Source organism: Rhinatrema bivittatum, chromosome 17 (assembly GCF_901001135.1).
Source record: "Rhinatrema bivittatum chromosome 17, aRhiBiv1.1, whole genome shotgun sequence".
Lineage (NCBI taxonomy): Eukaryota > Metazoa > Chordata > Amphibia > Gymnophiona > Rhinatrematidae > Rhinatrema > Rhinatrema bivittatum.
The window spans coordinates 62,456,203-62,474,025 of NC_042631.1; the positions used below are offsets into that span (position 1 = coordinate 62,456,203).

The window sequence follows — 17,823 nt, forward strand, 5'->3', positions numbered from 1 at the left end:
GAGAAATAAAAAATTAAAAAAAAAAAAAAAGAAACATACACACAAAAATAAAATGGAAAGCCCGAAAGAACAAAAGACAAATATCTAATATACATGCCCAAAGATAACATATGCCAATCACTAAAAATTCAAAATAATTTTTTTCTTACTTTTGCTGTCTAATCTTATTTTTCTAATTCCCAGGCTTTTTTTCCCTCCCACATTTCTATTCTCGGTGTTTTCCAAATTCCTTTTAAGGGTCTCTCTTTTTTCTGTTTCTTCTCTCCACCTGACTTTCTCCTTCAAATGCACATTTCAAGCTCTCAATCCCACATATTGTCTCTGTCTTACACACATACACACGCTTTCACTCACATGCTCTCTCACACACACAGGCTCCCACTCTTGCATGCTGTCACACACAGGCTTTCTCTTACAAACACAGGCTCTCGCATGTGTTCTCTCTCACATGCTTTCTCACACACACTAGCTCTCACGCTCACATGTTGTTTCTCTCACATACACACAGCTCTTTCACATGCGGTCTCTCATACATGCACACCAACTCTCTCACATGCTTTCTCACTCTCACACACAGGCTGTCACTCTCACTTGATTTCTCATACAAACACATGCTGTCACACACAACAGAAGCTCTCACATGCTGTCTCACACACACACTCAACTTACTCACACACACTCTTCACAGGGCTTCAGCCTCTCTGTCAACTCTGGGCCTTCACTTTATGGGTCACTGTGAGATGGGATCTGTGGCAGTCCTGCCACAAACACTGATCCTCTTCTGCATGTGGACCGATGCTCCTCCTTCTCTGCCACACAGTTCCGACAACTTTTTTCTTCTGGGTTATGTGTGCAGGAAAGAAAAGGAGCACCTAGAGGTTTTGGAGTTTCTTTTTTCCAGACCATGGTGGGTTGAGCTTCATCACGGCCCCACCATTCTCATTCTCACTTTGGACTGTGGCGAGATGAGTTCTACCATGGACCCACCGATCTTCCTGTGTGGAGCGGAGGTAAAAGCTATGTGCAGCCACGAGAAAAATTGTGCACGACCACGCACACATGCAGCTTAGAGAGAACTGTGGTCACACTGCCACTTTTGATGAATAGTGCCTTATGGATGGATTTGTGGGCAACATGGAATCCACACAGTGCTCCATTACATGTAAGCAGGATCTGTTCCATAAAGTTTTGCATATTTTCAATTATTTTCTCTTTTGTACAATGCTGATATAAAAAAGTGTTATCAAGATACAATTATACAAGATAGTATTCACTTTGTAAAGAGTTTAGGTGCCTAACTTTGGGGCTGATGCAATATAGTGTGCTTAGCCCAGTGTACAGCTTGATGTGCGTTTTGGACACGCTAGTATAACTCCCATTGCAGTAATGGGATTAGTGCATCCAAACCAGCGAGTAGCTAAAGGCGCTCATCACACGTAAATGTCATGTAGATGAGGCTATTAGCTATTAACCCCAATGCAAATAAATCACCATGCGCCTGTTGCGCACATTTTAACATGCAAAAATTGACGCCAGCCCCGGAGCTGGTGTTAAGTCTTGATGGGCCCCAAGCCTCAACAAAAAAAGCAAAAATGCTGCTTTTCTTTGCTTCCTCCTACTTAATATCGTCATGAAACTAAGTAGGAGGAACTACAGAAAGCAGCACCATGAAAAAGAAAAGTCCTGATGGCGGTCAGGTTAGCAAACCGGACGCTCAGTTTCCATGGCTGAGCGTGGGTTAGGCAAATGTAGCTCATTTCCTAAATTGAGCATCCTTTTCCCTAACCCGTTCACAGCCACGTCTCCTGGGTGCCCGATGCCATGGACGGGCTAGGGATGCACAATTTATCCCTAGTGTGTCTTTTTTAGCACAGCAGCTCATTTACATATTATATCAGGCACCCAGGAAACATGGCTGTGCATGTGTTAAAAAAATGGATGCCTAGTTTGGATGCACATTTTTATGTGCTGCTCATTGCATTGGCCTGTTTGAGAGTTAGGTACCTAGGGTCAGCTTCCTAAATATAGCCTCCTAGTTGTAGTATCCTACAGGGGCAGAGTTAGGGCATAGAAGCAAATCTGGATGCTTAGCACCAATTTTCAGCATTAAGTACCTAACTTAGGACTCTAAATCTAGGCAAATAAACTTAAGTCCATAAGTTTAAAACTTAAGAGTCACAGGTTTAGCAGAAAATTTGACTAAATTGGAGAAGCAGCGGGCTGAGCATCAGGGAAGCCAGGATTCAAATTCTGCTTCTCCCACTGCTGCTCCATGTGACCTTGGGCAAGTCACTTAACCCTCCAGTGCCTCAGGTACAAACTTAGAGCCTGTTTGTAAACATGCATGGAAGTGCTGTGTTACACCAAATTTTCAACAGTAAAGAACAAAACGTTATTTTCTTTGCAAAAAGAACATAATAAATATTATATTTTTACCCAACAATGATAGATCGGTTTTATATAAAATATATGCATTAGGTTAAATCACGATTCTGGATGCTAAATAGCTATAGAAACAGCAGTAAGGGCATGGAGGACTGCAATAGAATATTGTGCTTGACAGAGAATTAAGAGCATGGATGCTCCCTGTGTGATACTGCACATGACAGAGCAGTAAGCCCAGGGAGGCCCTGTGTGTTACAGGATGCAGAAGCCTAGCATGTCATATCACATTTGACAAAGCACAGTAACAGTAAAAACAGATGTGCAGTGACTCTTTTTAAGTGACTTTGCTACAAGTAAGATCTTGTCAGCAGCAAATACCTCTTAATACTGTGAGAGATGCTTCTCTGCTCTCCATCTACCTGCTGTGAAGAGCTACAACACCAGGAAGAAGTGCAGATAAAGCACATGGGGCTGAGGCAGGTAAGATGTGTTTATTTCCATTGTTAATGCAATGATTAGGCACACTCCTTCAGAGAAAAATGACTTGCCACTATTTGGAGTCTCCTGATTCTTAAATGTGGGCCAGGAAAACAAAGGCTGTCAAATGAACAATACAAATGCTCTGGCAGAGAGCATGTTTACATTTATGAGTGCAAGTGTTAGAGTCACATATTGCTTTAGTTGTTTTCAGAAGGCAGTTTTGGGATTCTGAACAAATGAGAGCAAAAATAAGTTATACAATTTCTTATATGTATATATATATATACATACACAGTATATATGTGCATATATATATATATATATATGCATGTGTGTGTGTGTGTGTGTGTGTGTCTATATATATATATACACACACACACACAAAACAATTACAAAAAGTGCACATTGGCTTCAAACTTACCAATGCAAAACATTTCACAGCAGTGTTTCAAATAATGTGCCCAGGGCATACTCTTCCAGGAAAAAAGCACAGAATGCTTATGGAAATGGGGTTGGCATGTCTGTCCTCTGAGTAAGAAGCTATGGATTGCATCCTGCAATAGTGGGGTTACAAGTTGCCTTGGGTAAAGAAGTCAGAGGACTCAAAAAGCACATATGAGAGAGCAATGTTCTAATGTCCGTCACCTATAGACTATGGGATTAGATATCAAACGGGGCTACACAATCCATATTTAGAATCTCTACCAAAAGACTTACAGTTTTGATCTGTTTTAAAAAATTATGAAAACAATCAGTTAAAACCTGCTTAAAAATGCTGAACAGTTCTGTAAGCTAAAACCACCAAAAGAGCATTTCTAACAAGGCACTTCAATCCCACAAGTGCCAGCTTGGAAGAAACCTAACAACCCCCTGGAATCTTGTAGAAGGTGAGAGGTATCAGAAACCAGCAAAATACTTTGGTCACACTAACTGCATGTGGCATGCTTGTATTGATATGTGTTAGAAAAACTAGTAATATTAGTCTAGTATCATTACTCTTATTACTTGAATGACAGGATCTACTTCCATGGACCATGCTCTTTAGAACAATGCAATATAAATAGACACAAAAATTTGTGGTATTTGTAAATGTGCAATATTTATAGATGTTGGGAGTTTCTGTACAATGTCTTAAAATGCAGAATAGAAAGGCTGCTGGTTTGGATCCCTGGGCAATTAGTGCAGAAGTAACTGGCTTCAAAGGCTTGGGAGCAGAATCTTGAGAAGTCCCTGGGTATTACTCGGTAGTCTTCAGCAAACAGCAAAAGAAAGCACATATCACATAGGGCCATTAACAGAAGCCTCTCCTATCATAATCTCCTCATCAAACCTGAAAGGAATGAGAGCAGAGAAAATACAAGTCAAATTGATAGCAGCATGTAACTGCTCAGCTCTTGAACTAACATGGAAACCAACACTGGAAAAGATACAATTAGTGTAGCTGTAAATTCTGTTTTTTTCTTTTTTACTCTTGCGATTTAATGGAATACAATTTTACAAGAGAACATAAAAAAACAATAAGTACAAACAGAAATTCATCACGTAAGACTCAAATGGACATAGTCAATAACATGGCGTTGGCATCTGATTAACATGTATACATTGTGATGATAACCTGTTAGAGGTAAGAAACAGCAGAACATACTAGGTAAGATAAGAAAATTATTCCTTACCTGCTAATTTTCGTTCCTGTAGTACCATGGATCAGTCCAGACAGTGGGTTATGTCCCCCGTCCAGCAGATGGAGTCAGAGCAGAGTTTGAGGGCGTCACCATATAGACCAGTGCACCCTCTGCTGGAGCTCAGTATAACGAATAGCAAAGCCCAAAAAGAGCAAGCAACATTTTGGATCAAAAATCCGTAACCATAAAGAAACAGACAAAGATAGAACTAGAAACGGCCAACGAGGCCACAAAACAGCCAACTTGTGAGGAGCTGTGAACATCAATAAGAAAAAATGGAAAGACAGGATGACAGCTACACGGAAGAATCCGAGCAGGAACCGAAAAACCCCGAGCAGTGGGCGTCTGGTCTGATCCATGGTACTACAGGAACGAAAATTAGCAGGTAAGGAATAATTTTCTTTTCCCTGTATGTACCAGGATGAGTCCAGACAGTGGGATGTACCCAAGCTTCCCTAATTCGGGTGGGATCCTGAGAGACCTGCTCGGAGTACCTGATCGCCAAAGTGACCCGTGGTTTGCGGTGCCAGGTGTAGCCGATAATGTCTGGAAAAGGTGTGCAACGACTTCCATGTCACCGCACGGCAAATTTCCTGTGAAGAGACGGAGCGAGTTTCCGCCCAGGACGCTGCTTGTGAGCGCAAAGAGTGAGCTGAAATGCCGCGAGGCGGGTCCCACCCCGCTCCAATGTAAGCCGATGAAATGGCGTCCTTTATCCAGCGCGCAATGGTTGTCTTTGATGCCGGAGATCCTCTTTTCGGGCCTGACCAGAGAACAAATGATCGGATACCCGGAAGTCATTTGTAACCTCCAGGTAGCGGAGCAGGGCACGCTTGACGTCCATTTGACGAAGAGACCTTGGTTCCTCTGGAGCGAATGCTGGGAGTTCCACCGTCTGATTCAGATGGAAGGACGACACCACCTTCGGGAGGAAGGATGGCACCGTACGAAGGGAAACTCCCAAGTCGGAGAATCGAAGATACGGGTCCCTGCAGGACAAGGCTTGTAGCTCTGATATACGGCGAGCAGAACAGATGGCTACAAGAAAAACCGTCTTGAGGGCCAGGTCCTTGATGGTGGACCCTCGAAGTGGCTCAAACGGTGAGCCCGACAGAGTCCGCAGCACCAAGTTGAGGCTCCAGGAAGGGAAAGGGTCCCTGACCGGTGGCCGTAGGTGTTTGGCACCCTTCAGAAAACGTGTGATATCCGGCTGGAAAGGAAGAGAGCAGTCCTTCTGCACCAAGACGTTCAAAGCTGCCACCTGGACGCGGAGCGAATTATAGGCGAGACCCTTATCCAGATCATCCTGTAGGAATTGAAGAATCATCGGGACAGTCGCCTCCATGGTTCGGGTCCCGCGGTCGGAACACCAAGCTTCGAAGACCTTCCAGACTCGAACATAGGCAACGGAGGTGGAAGTCTTACGGGACCGCAGCATAGTTGAGATCACTGTCTCCGGGTAGCCTCTGCAGCGGAGGCGGCGCTGTTCAAAAGCCAAGCCGCAAGACAAAAGAGTTCTGCCTGCTCGAAAAATACCGGCCCTTGGTGTAGAAGGCGCGAAAGATGAGCCAGGCGAAGCGGACCGTCCACCGTCATCTGAAGCAGATCTGCGAACCATGGCCGACGGGGCCACTCCGGGGCAACGAGAATTACGGTCCCTCGATGATGTTCCAGCCTGCGGAGAGCCTTTCCTACCAGAGGCCAAGGAGGAAAAACATAGAGCAGTTGATCTGACGGCCACGGAAGGGCCGTCAGATCAACTGCGACTGAAGAAGCGCGGAGCCTTAGCGTTGAGGAAGGTCGCCATCAGGTCGAGGCATGGAGTCCCCCAACGGCGGACGATGAGATGCATTGCCTCGTCGGAGAGAGCCCACTCTCCGGGGTCCAGCTGTTGACGACTCAGGTAGTCTGCCTGAATGTTGTCCACTCCGGCGATGTGAGAGGCCGCGATCTGGACGAGATTGCTCTCCGCCCACTCCATCAGGGGTGTTGACTCGAGGGAGACATGTTTGCTTCTTGTCCCCCCTTGCCGATTGATGTAGGCCACGGTGGTGGCATTGTCCGAGAGAATCCTTACCTCTCTGTGTCGCACCAAGGGGAGAAAACGCTGAAGAGCTAGGCGCACTGCCCTTGATTCTAGTCGATTGATCGGCCACTTTGCCTCTGCTGGTGTCTAAGTCCCCTGCGTGGCGCTTCATTCGCAGACGGCGCCCCATCCCACGAGGCTGGCATCGGTGGTCACCACCACCCAATTGGGCACCTCGAGCGAGACTCCGCGAGCCAGATGCGAGGGGACCAGCCACCAATCCAGACTTTCCCTGGCAGATGGCGGGAGAGGCAGAATCACCTGATACTCCTGCGAGACTGGTTTCCAACGGGATAGAAGAGACGCCTGCAATGGCCGCAGGTGTGCAAACGCCCAGGGTACCATGTCGATGGTGGAGGCCATCACTCCCAGGAGCTGCAGATAATTCCAGGCGGTGGGTTCCGACAAAGCAGAAAACCGACGCACGTGCTCCCTCAAGGCTTGGGCCTTGTCCGGGCGGAGAAACACCATGCCTAGCCGGGTATCGAAGCTCGCTCCCAAGAAGTCCAGGTGTTACGAGGGCACGAGGGAACTCTTGGAGAGGTTCACCACCCAGCCCAGTGAGCGCAGGACTTGTACGACCCTGGCCACTGAGGTCTGACCTTGTGTGAAGGACTTCGCACGAATCAGCCAGTCGTCCAGATAGGGATGCACTCAAATACCCTCCTTGCGAAGGGCCGCCGCCACCACCACCATGATCTTTGTGAAGGTCCGAGGTGCGGTCGCCAAGCCGAAGGGTAGAGCCTTGAATTGGAAGTGCTGGCCGAGAATCTTGAAGCGGAGATACCGCCGGTGAGCCGGAAGGATGGGGATGTGCAAGTACGCTTCCGACAGGTCCAGGGAGGCGAGGAACTCTCCCTTGTGCACTGCGGCAATCACTGACCGAAGAGTTTCCATGCGGAACCGGCTGAACCTCAGGGATTTGTTTACCTCCTTCAAATCTAGGATGGGCCGAAAGGAACCGTCCTTTTTGGGAACGACGAAGTAAATGGAATAATGGCCCAAGCCCACCTCGCCGAAGGGGACGGGGACTATGGCCCCTATTTCCTGCAGCCGGTCTAGCGTTTGTTGAACCGCCATCCTCTTGAGATCCGAACCGCAGGGGGAGAAAATGAACCTGTCCCTCGGCGGGCGGACAAACTCCAAGGCGTAACCGTCCCTTATGGTGTCCAGCACCCACTGGTCCATGGAAATATCTGCCCACTCCTCATAGAATTCCGTGAGTCGGCCCCCGATGCGGGGAGGTGAGGAGTGGGCTCCTTTGGCATCATTGAGCTGACTTTGCGGGCGGATTCCCCTGCCCTGAACCCTCTCGCGTGGGCCTCCACCCATGAAAGGAACGAGACCAGGGCTGGGACTTGGCCGGTTGTGTCCGAGGATCAGGCTGCCGGTAAGACCTGTAGCGCCGCTGTGCCCTGGCCCTGGTTCTACCTGAAGGAAAGGACCGGAAGGAACGCTGTCTATCTTCAGGAAGCCGATGTACCGAATTTTCCCCCAATGACTTGATGATCTGATCCAGGTCCTCCCCAAAGAGAAACTTGCCTCGAAAGGGGAGGGAGCCAAGGCTCGACTTGGAGGAAGCATCCGCCGCCCAGTTCCGAAGCCACAAGAGCCGTCGGGCTGCTACCACCGATACCATGGACCGCGCCATTACGCGAAAGAGATCATACAAGGCATCCGCCCCGTACGCTATGGCAGATTCCAGGCGGTCCGCCTGGACGGCTTCCTCGGGGGGAAACTCCTGAGATGTGAGGAGTTGTTGAACCCAGAGCAAACTGGCCCTCTGTGCAAGCGAACTGCACATTACGGCACGCATCCCTAGGGCGGAGACTTCAAAAACTCGCTTGAGGAAAGTTTCCAGTTTACGACCCTGTGTATCCCGCAGGGCCGTTCCACCCGTGACCAGGATGGTCGTCCTCTTGGTCACTGCCGACACCGCTGAATCCACCTTGGGCACCTTGATAAGATCCAAGAAATCCTCTGGCAGCGGGTATTTTTCCATGGCACGGGTGACCTTCAAGGACGCCTCGGGCGTGTCCCACTCCCTGATGAGGAGCTGGAGAAAAGACTCGTGGATGGGGAAAGCCCTCGCCCTAGGTCGAAGCGCGGCAAGAACTGGGTCCCCTTTCCGAGAGGACGTAGCGACGGCTGGAGCCACAGGGACCGGAGGGTCCGGCGGTGGATCGAGGTCTAGCTCCTGAATAATATGGTGGATGAGCTCATCCAGCTCTTCCTTTTGAAAGATACGTAGAGCCCGAGGAGCGTCCCCCTCCGTCTGTCCATCCGGGTGCGCTTCCGGGGGGTCTGGGGAGTCGCCTCCTGCTGGCGAAGCCGCCCCCGTGGTACGCCGGGGTGGCACGGAGGAGGTACCCGGGACAGACCCAAGCATATCTGGCGAACTAGTAGGAACACCAGAAATTCTGGGAGCCTTGGGGGGAGGGGGCCCCAAGGGAGACCACCCTGGCTCTCCCATACCCTGTAAATAAGCCCTATGCATCAACAGTATAAAATCAGGCGAGAAGAACGAAGAGCTGACTGGAATCCCTGGGGAGGGACCTTCCTGAGACCCCTGGTCGGGCAAAACCCCCTCAAGGGGCAAATTCTGGTGAGAGCCATCATGAAACATCCTTTCCCCATCTGGGAACCTGTCCGCCTCACACTGCCCATCTAAGATAGCCGCCGTTCCCGCCAATGGCGGCGATGTGGCCGGCCCGCGCTGCCCGGGCTGAGGAGAAGGGAGGTCCGAAAGCGTGCCAGAAGACTGCAGGGTGCCTTCCCCCTCGGGGAGGCACCGATCGCATAGCCCCTCCCTCGTAAATTGGGTCCCCGGCTCGCCGCAGGCCTCACACCTCGACGGCTGCGGCATGGGAGCTCCGGGTAAAAATGCCTTGGGGGGGGGGGGGGGGCCTGAGCAACGAGCTAGTGTCGCGAGGGGGCTGGAATGGCCTACACAACCCGCCAAAGGGGTCCAGAGACGCCGGGGGGCTTCCCTCGTGCAGCAGCGCAAACACCCGCGGGCAGAGCCTACGGGCCGCGGGACCCACCGACGACACGTGGAGCGGCCGGCACCACCGGCATCCACGGGGCACCACAAACAGAAGGAAGAAAATGCCTGTGGAGAGAAAAAGACAAAACCTTCCACTTACCCCAAACGGTAGAGGAGAGAGGCACAGTAAAGAGAAGGCAGAGCAAAAGAAACACGCCTCCTCAAAAATTGAAACCTTTTTTTTTTTTAAACTTTACAGATCCAAAATGCCTGAAGAAAAGACAGGGACAAACTGAAGAAAAAGAGAGAAGAAATGGGAAACAAAAGATAGAGCCCTGTCACTCTGGGGGAGCTACTGGTTCCCCCCACTCTTATCTGCTGGAGTCAGAAAGATACTGAGCTCCAGCAGAGGGTGCACTGCTCTATATGCTGATGCTCTCAAACTCTGTTCTGACTCCATCTGCTGGACGGAGGACATAACCCACTGTCTGGACTGATCCTGGTACGTACAGGGAATATACAATTGAAGATAGGGAAGCCCCAGAGAACTCTTAACAGGCCATGGTAAATTCTGTTTCTAATCTCTAAATTTTACAAAATGTCCATAACACTGTGAATATATTCAGACTCATTCCCTAGGAGAGGGTGCCACCTGCTGTCAAAACCAAAGGGCTACAGAGCTGTGGTTCATTAGGAGAAAAATCTCAGGTCACAGAGAAGGAAGCAGTGTGTGGGAAAGGGATTCACGCCTTATGCTCTCCATAGTTGTGCCTCTTGTCCCCCATAAAATAAACCCGAGAGGCACTTCATCCTTTGGAGGGCGCACCATAGCCAGCTCCAAGCACTATGGAGAATATCAGATACAGAATCACATCCCATCTCATGTGAGAGAGTAGCACTTACTGCTCTTCACGGCTGGTGCTGGAAGGCTGGGATGCAGGAGTAGTGTTTTCCACCATATATTTACAAGAAACATCTTGAGAGGTAGATAATTTTCTTTCCTCACTAAAGGAAGAAGTGACATAAATATTAGTTTCTTGTCTGAGCTAAACAGATGATTTCATGCAGGCGCAGGAAGGAGTGAAAGAGATGGACAGATTATAACAACATGCAGGTGGATTGCACGAATTAATGATGCGAATATGGTAAAGAAGCACATGGCCTTTGTGCACATCCATTAGTCTGGAAGAAAATCCCACAGATGACAAATACCTACTCAAAGAATGGGAATAACCATTGACTGTATAATGGTAACATTCAATTGCAAAGAGCTGAAAGATTACATATACGGGCACCAAGCTCTGTACATACCAATAGCACTTCAACACTCTGAAGCCAAAGTCAGCAAAAAAATAGAAAATGAAATGTAGGTAGATGTCACAGTCTCAAAAGCTTACAAACTGGCATAGTATCATTTACCCTGGCACATGTCCCATAGAGCTCCATAAGGAAAATCACAGAATGACAACTGGCGCAGGATACTGAGAAAGCACGTGCTACTTCCAGTTGATATTTTCTGAAAGTCTTTTATCTCATTTACTGCATCAGAGTTGCATGGGTAGCAGTGCACTACTACTCTGGGCAGAATAATTTTCTACCTGGAATGCCCAAAGCATCATTACTACTATTCCAAATTACTTTGTAGAGGATCACTCTCTGTATGTAACATTTTTGTGAGGTAACTTGCAATTGTGACACTTCTTTGGAGAAAAATCTCATGCTTTAGAATGAACATAAATAAAGCAGATAAGAACAAACAGTTATAATGGTGAAGCTGTTCTAGTATAACAGTGGGTCAGTCGTGGGACGGTCCCGTAACCAGCCAACTCACTCAGGGACACCATCAGGATTCTTGAAGCCAAGACGCTGTCATGACCAATTGGGTTGCACATCCTCTTAGATGCGTGTGTGCTTATCTGCCTTCCTTTTCTAGGTCCCATGGCGGGAAGTTTTCTCGCATTACCCAGTAATGACATCAGCACGGTGGGGTATTTAAAGCCCTGCCGCGCTCCCAGCCAGTACCTCAGTAACAGGTCCTCCTGCCTTGCTGCAGTTCATGTTGCTGTTTCTGTCTTTGCTCCTTCTTCTGACTGTCCTTGCTCACCCAATACGACCTTGACTTTGCCTTGGACCAAGCCTTGCCTTCCTTCCTCACGCCTGCTTGCCTTTGCTTCTTGCTCCGCCTAGCTTAACTTCTTCCTAGCCTTCTACTCCTCCTTGCCTCTCCCTTCCCGTTCAGATGATCCCTCGTGCTTGACTCTCGCTAGTTCTTGACCTTGCCAGAATTCTGTCTGCCTCAACATTTACCTAGAATTCCGTATTTGACTGAATGCTACCTGCCCCAACCTTGTATATCTCAGGACACTCCTTGCTCATTGGGATCTCGCCTAAGTCCTGCCTGCCCCTGAACCCAAGGGCTAAACCTACGGCATCAACTCCCCCTGCCCCACCACCACCACTACCTCTGGTCCAGGCTTCGGTGCCCATTCCACATCAGGCATGCCAGGGTTTTTTAAACCAATGCCTTATGCGCTTCGAGCTGCAGGCCTCCAGTTTCACCAATGATCAAATGAAGATTACCTTTATCTTGTCTTGTTGCCAGGTTTTGCCCTAGCTTAGACCTTGCCGCTCTGAGAGTGCAATGACACCTTGATGAGGAACTTGGAAGACTTCCTTGTACACTTCAGGTACATCTTCAATAAATCTGGATGTTATACCTCGGCAGCCTCTGAACTCTTTTGCCTCAAACAAGGAACTGCCACCAAGATGGATTATGCCATCTAGGTCAGAACCAAACTGGAATGACGAGAGTCTTTTGGCTATATTCTGGCAAGGGCTTGCAGAACATAGCAAAGATGAGCTTGTAGGACACAACACCTGTAACTAGATTGGAGAATCTCATAGCATTAGTGATCAAAATAGACCTACAGTAGCAGGAGTGGGCCAAAGAGAAGGACTCCTATCATTGGCAGTTCAAACTTGCCCCAAACTTCCTGCGCCCTATGGTGGTCACAACCAAAGAAGCAGTCTCGCTCCTGGCATGCAGAAGAACCTATGGAGCTTGGGAGTGCTCGACTAATCACAGAGGAAAAACAGAGGAGAAGAGCCCATAATTTGTGCCTTTGTTGCAGGAATTCAGGGCATTACATAATCTGCTGTCCCAAGAAGGCGGAAACTACCAAGCCTAGGGTTGGTTGGGGAGACAACCCTAGGCTGTTTTCCTCTCTCTCCACAGATTCTAGTCCCAGTGACTCTTCTCACCGATACCATGGAAGATTTATTTATTTATTTATTTATTATTTTTGTTATACCGAGTTTCATGACAGATATCACATCAACCCGGTTTACAATTAACAATGTGTGTAAAGCATAGCGTAACGTATATTCCCAATAAACTGTGAAACTTTAAATACAGTGTATCAATACCGTGTGTGAGAAAGTTACAATAAAACAGGGAAAATTAACTTGGAGCTGGAATAGGGGGAAAATTGAACAATGCAATATATACATTTCTTCCAATTAATGAAATAGTATAGTAGAGTAAATAAATAAGCCTATGTGGATACATGTGATGGTACATAAATAAGAGAGACGGTAAAATAAGTGATCAAGGGAATAAATAAGACACAGTAGTGCCTGGAAAGATATGATAATAAAATGAAACGGTAGTGAGTAACCAAGAGAATAAATAAATAAGACACAGTAGTGCAAGGTAATGATATGATAATACTCAGCAGGTAAAGACGATAGTCCTCAGCAGGTAAAGATGAGTATAAGTTTATGGTAGGTGGATTCTTGATTAGATCCAGTTATTGTAAACAAGTTTATGAAGATGATTAAGGGTTTTATTCAAGGCTTGGAAATGCTTTTTTAAAAAGCCAAGTTTTAAGTCTTTTCTTAAATGTTAGAGCGCATGGCTCCCGTCTCAAATCAGGAGGGATGGAGTTCCACAACGCTGGACCAGCTGACGAGAAGGCTCTGAGACTCAAGGCTTTATGTTGGAAGGTTTTGGCTTTTGGAATTTGGAGTGACTCTTTGTAGTATTCCCTGATGGGTCTGGTGGAGGTGTATTTTTTGAATGGTATTTGTAGATCGAGATGCGTGTGTTGGTTAATGGTCTTGAATATGATGTTGATGGATTTGTACATGATTCTATAGTGGATTGGTAACCAATGGAGGTTTTTGAGGATAGGGGAGATATGGTCCATTTTCCTGGAATTTGTAAGGACTCTGGCTGCAGAGTTCTGAACCATTTGTAGGGGTTTGGTATAGGAAGCTGGGAGGCCTAGTAGCAATGAGTTGCAATAATCTAGTTTGGAAAAGATTATTGCTTGCAATATAGTTCTAAAGTCCTGAGCGTGAAAAAGTGGTTTAATTCTTTTCAGAATATGTAATTTGTAGAAGCAATCTTTGGTGGTTTGGTTAATGAATGTTTTAAGGTTGAGACGATTGTCTAAGATAGCTCCAAGATCTCTTACGTGGACTGTTTGCAGTCCACGTAAGATCATACTGAAGCCTTCCAGGATTCGGGTGCTGGAGGTAATTTCATTGACAAGGCCCTGGTACAACAGTACCAACTATCGGTGACTGCCTTGGAAATTCCTGTCACAATCTTAGTGTATGGGGAGTGTAAGAATAGCCAACACAAACTACACCTAGTGGACTGATAGCCAGCACATGTCAGCAGACAGTGACGTAAACTCTGGGAAAACGAAACTTAGACTGGACTTATTCTCTGAAAGTACCTGTAGGAGGGCACCTGTTCATAGTAACAGAGCACACACACATGCTAAAATTTATTAATTGGAGTCACTGCCAGGCCAAGTATCTCAAAACACTACTCCCCTCACAGTTCGAATTGGGGTACTGCACCAAGAGATACTTACATTTTTTTGTGTTATCGAAGGCCATAAATCCTAGCATCTTGGGCTTACTCTGGTTAATGCAACATAATCCAACCATCGATTGGCATTCCCTTAGATCATTCGTTGGGGCCTTCATTGCCAGCAATACTGCTTACTCAGCATCAAACCTTCAATCCAGGTGTTCCAAGTCTCCATTCCCATGCCCCTTGGGCTTCTGATCCATTATGCAGAGTTCGTAGACATATTTAGTAAAAAGCAGGCAGAAATATTACCACCTCACCAGTCTTTCGACTGCTCCATCGATCTCCTCCCAGGCAAGATACCTCCATGAGGCAGAGTATACCTGCCAAGTCAGAATACATAAAAGAAAGTTTGGAGTGTGGGTTCATTTGGCCATCATCATTACTGGCCGGGGCAGGGTTTTTCTTCATGGGCAAGAAAGATGGTACCTTCAGACACTGCATCATTACAGGGGCCTTAATGCTATCACCCGGAAAAATCAGTACCTCTTACCCCTGATTTCCAAACTGTTTGATCGTCTGAAGGAAGCCCACATATTCATCAAATTAGACCTCAGAGATGCCAACAATCTAATACATATAATTGAAGGAGATGAGTGGAATATTGCATTTAACACATGTGATGGGCACTATGAATATCTTGTGATGCCATTCGGTTTCTGCAACACATCTGCTGTGTTCCAGCACATGATGACCGAAATGTTTTGAAACCTTCTTCAGTCATACATGCTGATGTATCTGGATGATATCCTGATCTTTTCTCAATCTCTCTGTCAACATCAGGAACACATCAAATAAGTGCTTCTGTGGATTTGGGAGAACCAGCTGTAAGCTAAGCTCGAGAAGTGCACTTTTGAACACACCGAGGAATCCTTTTTAGGGTATATTGTATTGTACCAAGGCCTAAGTATAGATCCTCAGAAGTTGGAGGCGATTCAGAAATGATCCCAACACCTTACAGTGATTCGTAGAATTCTGTAACTATTACCACTAATTCATTCACAATTACTCCTCATTGGTGGCACCACTCACAGCTCTCACTAAGAAGTGGTCCAATGCCAGAAACTGACTGAAGAATTCATGCAGGCTTTCATTCAGTTAGAGATGGCTTTCCTTAATGCTTCATGGCTCCAACACCCTGACATCTCCATACCCTTTGTCTCTGTCTCTGGGGTGGGGGCTGTCCTCTCCCAGCATAACAGCAAGAAATTCTTACCAGCAGAAAAAAACATGGGAGACAGAACTGCTAGCATTAAAACTGGCTTTGGATGAATGGAACCACTTCCTTGAAGGAGCCACATATTCTGTAATCATTTACATAGATCACTAGAACTTACAATACCTATAACAGGCTCAATGTCTGAATCCTCGCTGGTCATTATTTTTCAATTGCTACGAATTTGAGATCAAGTACCAGCTGGCAGAGAAGAACCAGCACACTGATGTGCTCTCTCGCTCTTTTGAAGCCGAAGACATGTCAGACCCACCATGATACATCATAGATCCGGCCAAGATCCTTGTAGCAGCAACCTACCCTGTATCTCCAGGGAAAACCATAGTTCCGAAACACCTAAGGGAAAAGGTGTTACATTGAGCACACTTGGCGGGTCATCTGAAGGCTCAAAGAATCCTAGAATGTTATCGTGAACTACTGGTGGCCACAAATGAAAAGGTGATTACGGAAATATGTACAGTCTTGTCCTACCTGTGCGGTTCATAAACCATCCCATTCCTATACCTGGGGTTTGCTGCAACCTTACTTATTCTACAACTTACAAACCATCAAGGAAACCTCTTGATATGTGGTTCTTTGTGCGGTTGCTAGCTATGAGTCAGCCTCTTATTTTGGCTGACCCCTTCTGATAGCTCCCGTATTTTATTCTTTAATTCTCTTTCACAACCAAATTCCTTTATTTTTTATTATTTTTCTGTTATGTCAATGATCTTTAAAAGTATGTTGTTCCGTTCTCCCGTCATGCGGTCCGACCCTTTTTTTTAATTTAATGTTATAATAAGGTTCACTTATCTTTCAACGTGAAGGCGCCGCTCACGATAATGAACTAACACGCAGTTACAGATTTAAGTGCATTTTGACAGAAGATCCATGATTTGGATCCCAACACAAGCCTTTTCCCGCGGCCCCTGAAGCAGGCAGACTTCTGCCGAAACATGGCCCATGTCGGGCAGGCGGAAATAGACCCACAAAACAGCGGCAACATTTAAGCAGATAAAAAAGATAAGTGAACCTTATTATAACGTTAACATAAAAAAAAAGGGTCGGACGGGAGAACGGAACAACATACTTTTAAAGAACATTGACATAACAGAAAAATAATAAAAAATAAAAAATAAAGGAATTTGGTTGTGAAAGAGAATTAAAGAATAAAATACGGGAGCTATCAGAAGGGGTCAGCCAAAATAAGAGGCTGACTCATAGCTAGCAACCACACAAAGAACCACATATCAAGAGGTTTCCTTGATGGTTTGTAAGTTGTAGAGTTGTTATACAAGGAAACGAGGTTGGTTATTGATTAGTGCAACCTTACTTATGCCAGACGAACTCAAATTGCCATGGACTTCATGGCAGACCTCCCATTATCTGATGGTTGTACCATCATTTGGGTCGTGGTTGACTGTTTCTCTATGATGGCTCACTTCATTCCGCTTCCTGGATCGCCTTCTGATTCCATGGTCTGCACAAAGAATCCTTTCAGACTGAGGGACACAGTTCACATCAAAGTTTTGGAGATGCCTGTGCAAGAAATGTAATATCTCCCTGGGTTTTTCCTCAACTTATCCCCAAACTAAGGTCTCAAAGGCTTCTTATGACCTAAGTGAATGAACAGCAGGACAACTGGGCACTATTGCTACCCTGGGCAGAATTACTCCATAACAATCACACAAGCAAAGCCAGGTCATCACCCTTCCAGATAGTCTATGGCAGATATTCTCACCTTCCACTGCCACTACCACAGTCTGTACTATCCTGGCAGTGAACTATATGGGTCAATAGCTAGGAGAGCTATGGTAAGAAACTAAATGACTCCTATCTGCAGCTGCAGATAAATATAACAGACAAGCGGACAAAAGACAACGTCCTATATCCAACTTGAAACCCAGGGATAGAGTCTGGCTGAGTATCCATTTCCACAAAATTAACACTCCGATTGATTGTCCATTCCGGATAATCTGACAAGTGGGCTCCCGTGTCTTATCTATTGAAATTACCTCATGCTTTCAAGGTCCATAATGTCTTCCACGACTCATTACTTAAGCCCTTAATCTTGTCATGGCCATCTTGCTCCATTCCGGACTCCAC

The 17,823-nt window shown here is 46.5% G+C and overlaps 1 protein-coding gene across 5 annotated transcripts in view; it reads right to left on the reverse strand.

Moving 5' to 3' along the window:
* Positions 1-2,480: 2,480 nt before the first annotated feature.
* Positions 2,481-17,823, reverse strand: part of PPP6R3 (protein phosphatase 6 regulatory subunit 3) — a 1,439,644-nt gene continuing 1,424,301 nt past the window's right edge. For all 5 annotated transcript variants that reach the window (XM_029582701.1, XM_029582702.1, XM_029582698.1 and 2 more), the window contains 2 exons: positions 10,523-10,624; positions 2,481-4,195 (listed from right to left, as the gene is read on the reverse strand). In XM_029582701.1, the coding sequence (XP_029438561.1) occupies positions 4,144-4,195; positions 10,523-10,624 (154 nt within the window). In that variant the 3' untranslated portion in view covers positions 2,481-4,143. The remainder of the gene's footprint in view (positions 4,196-10,522; positions 10,625-17,823) is intronic.